The sequence below is a fragment of the Eimeria necatrix genome, genomic scaffold, assembly GCF_000499385.1.
Source record: "Eimeria necatrix Houghton genomic scaffold, Enh_scaff978, whole genome shotgun sequence".
NCBI lineage: Eukaryota > Apicomplexa > Conoidasida > Eucoccidiorida > Eimeriidae > Eimeria > Eimeria necatrix.
In genome coordinates, this window is record NW_013654769.1 from 4,115 (window position 1) to 9,393 (window position 5,279).

The 5,279-nt window shown below is 51.4% G+C and overlaps 1 protein-coding gene across 1 annotated transcript; it reads right to left on the bottom strand.

Annotated features, from left to right (window-relative positions):
* Positions 1 to 202: 202 nt before the first annotated feature.
* ENH_00084960 (hypothetical protein, conserved) lies at positions 203 to 981 on the bottom strand (the record flags this gene model as incomplete). Its single annotated transcript, XM_013583561.1, has 2 exons — positions 203 to 535; positions 562 to 981. The coding sequence occupies 2 exons, from the start codon at positions 979 to 981 to the stop codon at positions 203 to 205; spliced, it is 753 nt and encodes a 250-aa protein (XP_013439015.1).
* Between the last annotated feature and the right edge of the window lie 4,298 nt (positions 982 to 5,279).

Sequence of the window (5,279 nt, forward strand, 5' to 3'; positions counted from 1 at the left end):
CGCAGCAGCAACAGCGGCAGCTGCTGCTGCTTGCGCTGCTGCTGCTGCTGCTGCTGAGCAGCTGCAGATCAGCAGCAAGAAGGCACGAACAAGTCTGCTCGGCAACAGCAGCAGCAGCAGCAGCAGCGGAAACTGCAGCAGCTGCTGCAAATGCTGCTGCTGCAGCAGCAACCCCACAAATGGTCGCAACTGAATTCAGAATTCAAAGCGCAGCAGCGGAGGGCTCTGGGCTTCTAGCAGCGGCCGCCGCTGCAGCAGCAGCAACAGCAGCAGCAGCACCGACGTGTTGCACTTCGACGCCGCGGCAGCCAGCGTTGCTGCACTTCACCCTGCTGCTGCTGGAGGCCAGAGAGCAGCAGCAACAGCTGGCGGCTCCCGGCGCAGCAGCAGAAAGCAAGGTGCGCAGCAGCAGCAAACACAGCAGCAGCAGCAGCAGCAGCAGCAGCAGCAGCAGCAGCTGGGACTCACCAAAGTCGGCATAAAGCACCACCAGCGGTCCTGTGGGGAGATCTGCTGCAGCAGCTCCTGCAGCACTCTGCAGCAGCGAGCTGTGCGTCTCACGTGTCTCATGATGCAGCTGCTGCAGCCCTGGCCTGCTGCTACTGCAGCATCGCAGCAGCAGGGTTCCTCCTCAGCAGCTGCTTCTGCTGCAGTTGCTGCAGCAGCAGCAGCTGCTGCTGCTGCTGCAGACGCCCCCGCAGGGTCCACATGCTGCCCGTCCGCGCTCGAAAGCTCCCGTTGCTGCTGCTGCTGCTGCTGCTGCGGGGGAAGCTGCAGTGCAGGAACTGTGTTTGCTGCAAGCGCACCTGTTGCAGCAGCAGCTGCTGCTGCTGCTGCTGCAGTAGTCGGAGCCAGGGGGTCTGAAGCCGTTATGATGATCGGCACCCTGCAGGCAGCCGCGGGAGCAGCAGCAGCAGAACCCGGTGCTCCACTTGCTGCTGCTGCTGCTGCTGGCTCGCTGCTGACAAATAGTTCTGTCATATGGAAGCGAAGAGAGGGTTGAGAAGCACCCCCTGAGCTCGTGCTGCTGCCGCTGCTGCTGCTTTGCTGCTGCTGCTGCTGCTGTGCTGCGGCTGCAACTCGCCTAATGCTGTGGCTCTTTACCGCCCAGCCCTTGACAATACAATGGCAGCAGCAGCTGCTGCTGCTGCTGCTCGTTGTGCTGCTGCTGCACCGCCAATGAGGCCTAGACAACGCCTGCTGCTCTTGCCTGCTGCTGAAGATTCAGCTTTTGCTGGCGCTGCCTTTGCTGCTGCTGCTGCTGCTATTGACTACCGTTGTGAAAATGTCCCTACAAGCCCCAAGATCGCTGCTGTGAGGCTGCTGCTGCTGAAGTAAACGCTGCTGCTGCTGCTGGAGCTGCTGCAGACGCTGCTGCGGCTTTGCTGCTGCCGCTGCTGCTGCTGGCGCAAGACGTGTCTCTGCTACCGGAGGAAATAAATGGGCTTGTGTCTCTGAATTTTCCTCAGAAGAGAGGCCGCACCAGCTGCAGCAGCAGCAACGACCCGAGAAGCTGTTGCATCTGCTGCAGCAGCAGCGGCCGCAGCAGCCGAGACCAATCACCCCTACAAAGGAAACTCTCTCTCTAATGCTTTCGCCTTTGGCCTAAACCCTAAGCCGTTAATTCTTAATCTTAAATAAGGGTTTAAGGAGAGAGAAGGTGCTGCAGCAGAGGGCACAGCGCCTGCATGGCGAGCGACACAGGGCTTGGCTCCTGCTGCTGCTGCTGCTGCTGCTGCTGCAGCTGCAGTTGCTGCTGCTGTTGCTCTTCAAGTCTACACCCAAAGAGGTTTTTCGCGCGCAGTGTCTAACAGTCCCTCTCAAAGCAGCACAGTTCCAAGCAGCAACAGCAGCAGCAACGGCAGCAGCAGCAGCTCCACAGCCCGCAGCAAGCTGCAGCAACACAACCCGTTCTGCTGCTGCACACCTTTTCTTTCTTTCTTAACAGTCTTCTTTGCTGCAGCAGGCCTTCAGAGGCCTCAGAAGTCTTCTAGGGCCTTTTGGGGGCCCCCGCAGCTTCTGCAGCACACACAAACTGCTGCTGCCTGTGGGGGCCCCCCGCTGCTGCATGCAGCAAAAGTATCAGGGCCAGTTTGCTGCAACTTGTGCAGCAGTTGGCAGCAAAACAGGCCCGTGTGCAGCAGCGGAAGCAGCTGCAGCAGCAGCAGCTGCTGCAGCTGCTGCAGCGGGGAGCAGCATCCGCTGCTGCTGGTGCAGCTGGTACCAGCAGCAGCAGCTGCTGCTGCTCCCAGCTTGGGCGCTGCTTGACCGGGTCTTGCGCTGCCGGTGCCACGGGGCCTTTGACTGCAGCAGCAGCAGCAGCAGCAGCAGCAGCAGCAGCAGCAGCAGCAGAGCTCTGTGGCTGCGAGTTTAGGCACTTTTAGTTGGAGAGAAAATACAAAATAGGCAAATTGCTGCGGAGTTGAATCTTAGAGATAAATTTGCTTCCGAAAAGTTCATTTAATTTCCCAAATTGTCAAAAAGTTTTAAAATTGATTTAATTAAAATTAAAATTTGTTTTTCTTTCATTTCGAAGCAGCAGCTGCAGCAGACGCTATGCCTCTCAGCAGCAAACTGGCGTGCTGCTTCGTTTTGCTGCAGTTTTAAAATTACTTCATAAAATTAATTCTAAAATTGACAAAAAACATTTTTAAATAATTAAAAAACTCAATTTAAATCAATTGAGGATTCGGGGCCCCTCAGAGCTTTTTATTTTTCTGAGATGGGGCCTCGGTGGCCTCTCTGAGCCTTTCATCGCTCTGCTGCTGCTGCTGCTGCTGCAGCAGCAGCAGCAGCAGCAGCAGCAGCAGCAGCTGCAGCAGCAGCAAAGCGGGCGGGGGGAGAGTGGCCCTCTAAAGTGGCAGCATAACCAGCAGCAAGACTCTTGGCTGCTGCTGCTGAAGATAGTCCTGCCAGAGCTGCTGCTGCTGCTGCTGCTGCTGCTGTTGCTGCTGCTGCTGCAGTCTTGGCTGCCGGGTGCAGCAAGCAGCAGCAAAACTCATGTTGCACTTGAGCAGCAGCTGCTGCAGCGCCGAAGAGCAGCAAAATGGCGAAAGGCCTCCAGGGGGAATGTTCTATTTGCTGCTGCTGAATAATCTTCAGCAGCAAAAAATTAATTTAATTAATTTAATTTTAATTTAATTTCTTTTCAAGGAATTCTTTATTCCAACTCTTTTTGGATTCCTTCCTTAAGTTCCTCTTTCGGTCTTTAAACATTTCTTTCTGCACTTCTTTCAATTCAATTTTGAATTTAATTTTAAATTTAACTTTAAACTTAATTTTAAATTTAATTTTAAATTTAATTTTAAACTTAATTTTAAATTCAAAAAGACTTTTCGGATTTGCTGCTGCATGCGTTTTTGCAGAAATTCAAAATCGGGTTTTTGGTGAACTGCGAAACTTGCAAATCCATTTTTCAAAAATGTTTCAAATTTTAATCTTTTTTCACAAAATTAGTTTTAAAATTAATTCAATTTAATAAATATTTCAAAATTTAATCCATTTTGCAAAAATAATTCAAAAGATTAACCATTTTCAGAAATATTCCAGAAGTTGCAAAAACTTGAAACTCCTGGGATTCGTTTTTCTTCTTTTTCTAAAAGTAAATAAATGAAATCTTTTTAAAAGTTGAAATTTTGTTTTTTAAATGCAAAACTCCCTTTTATTAATTCAAGTTTCAAAAAGGGTTTCCAAAAATGCTTTTGTTGATGTAGAATTCATTTATAGAGAAGCGTTCGCGCATTCGCGCTGCAGCAGCAGCAGCAGCAGCAGCTGCTGCTGCTGCTGTAGCAGCAGCAGCTGCAGCAGGAAGCAAAAGTGCTGCTGCTGCGCCAATTTTGCGGAGTCTTTAAAACCCGCTGGCCCCACAGGCTTTGCTGAGTCCACTTGTCATTTAAAGCTTCTAAAATGAATTATTTGTTTCCTTTTGAGGCCATTCTTTTAAAACTTTTAAAATGAATTATTTATTTCGAGGCAGCAAAAGACGAGCAGCAAAATGCGAACAAAGACAGCAGCCAACGAGGCAGCAAAGTGGGGGGAAAGTTTGCGACAGCAGCAGCAACTCAGCAGCAGCAACTCAGCAGCAGCAACTCAGCAGCAGCAACTCAGCAGCAGCAGGGCCCGTGGACTCAATTTAAACGCTCAAAAGCCTTTTAAAGTACTTTATAAAGTTATTATTTATCAATAAATAATAAAAGATGGCAAAAAAATGGCAAAAGTTGGCAACAAATGCCACAAATGGCGAAGTTCGGGGAGAGGCTTTCCCAGACGCCCCCTGTGGGAACTTTGAAGGGAATCTGGTGTGAAAATAAAACTCCGAAATTGGCAAAGAGCCTTGTGATGGCTTTTGCCTCTTTTTGGGAAATTGTGGCTTTAAAAAGCACTTTTGGGGCTGTTTTGCTGCTGCTGGGGAGGCCCGGGGGCCCCTCTGGGCCCCAAAACTCGAAAAAGGGTTTTAATGGCACAAAGTTGAAGATAAGTTTCCTTAAAAATGAAACAGAAGACACAGACGCAGCAAAAGACTTGCTGCGCAAAAGACACAGCAGCAGCGAGCTGCAGCGACGCCCGCAGCAAACTGCTGCTCTCGCTGGCGAGGCAGTTTGAAGGCCACAGACAAGAATTTTAAGCTGCTGAGCCTTTTAACAAATGCAAATAATAAAACAATTTAGATTTGTTTAACTGCAGCAAGAGCCCTGCGGCCGCGGCCGCTGCTGCTGCTGCGCAGCAGGGAAGGGGCTGCTGCCCGCCTAGGCTGCAGCTGTGGCTGCAGCAGAAGCAGCGACTGCCGTCTTCCGCCTCCAATCCGTGATGGCTTTAGAGAAATAGTCGAATTTAATTCTAAATAAGTCATTTAATTTGTTAAAATGAACTGAAGGCTGCAGCAGCAACTGCAACGGCGGCAACGCAGGCGATCCACGGCAGCAGCAACTGCTGAGCCGCTGCTGCTGCTGCTGCTGCTGCTGTGGACCGCTGGCTCAGGCCACAGGTTCATCCATTAGGGGCTAGCTCGCGGGGCCAAATTCAAGAGTTATTAGGAGGCAACAGTTGCTATTTGCTGCAGCAGTTGGACTGTTCCTCGGCTTGGGCAGCGTCGGTTTGCTGCTGCTCTTCCCTTCCCGCACTGACGCCTGGCGCTGCTGCTGCTGCTGCTGCTGCTGCTGCGGCTGCTGCTCGCGCTGCTCCCGGCGCTGCTGCTTATGTCTGTAAGCTGCTGCTTTATCTGGCCGTGTTCGCTGCTCCCAGTGCAGCAAGTGTACACAGTGTGCGGCCGTAACACCCGT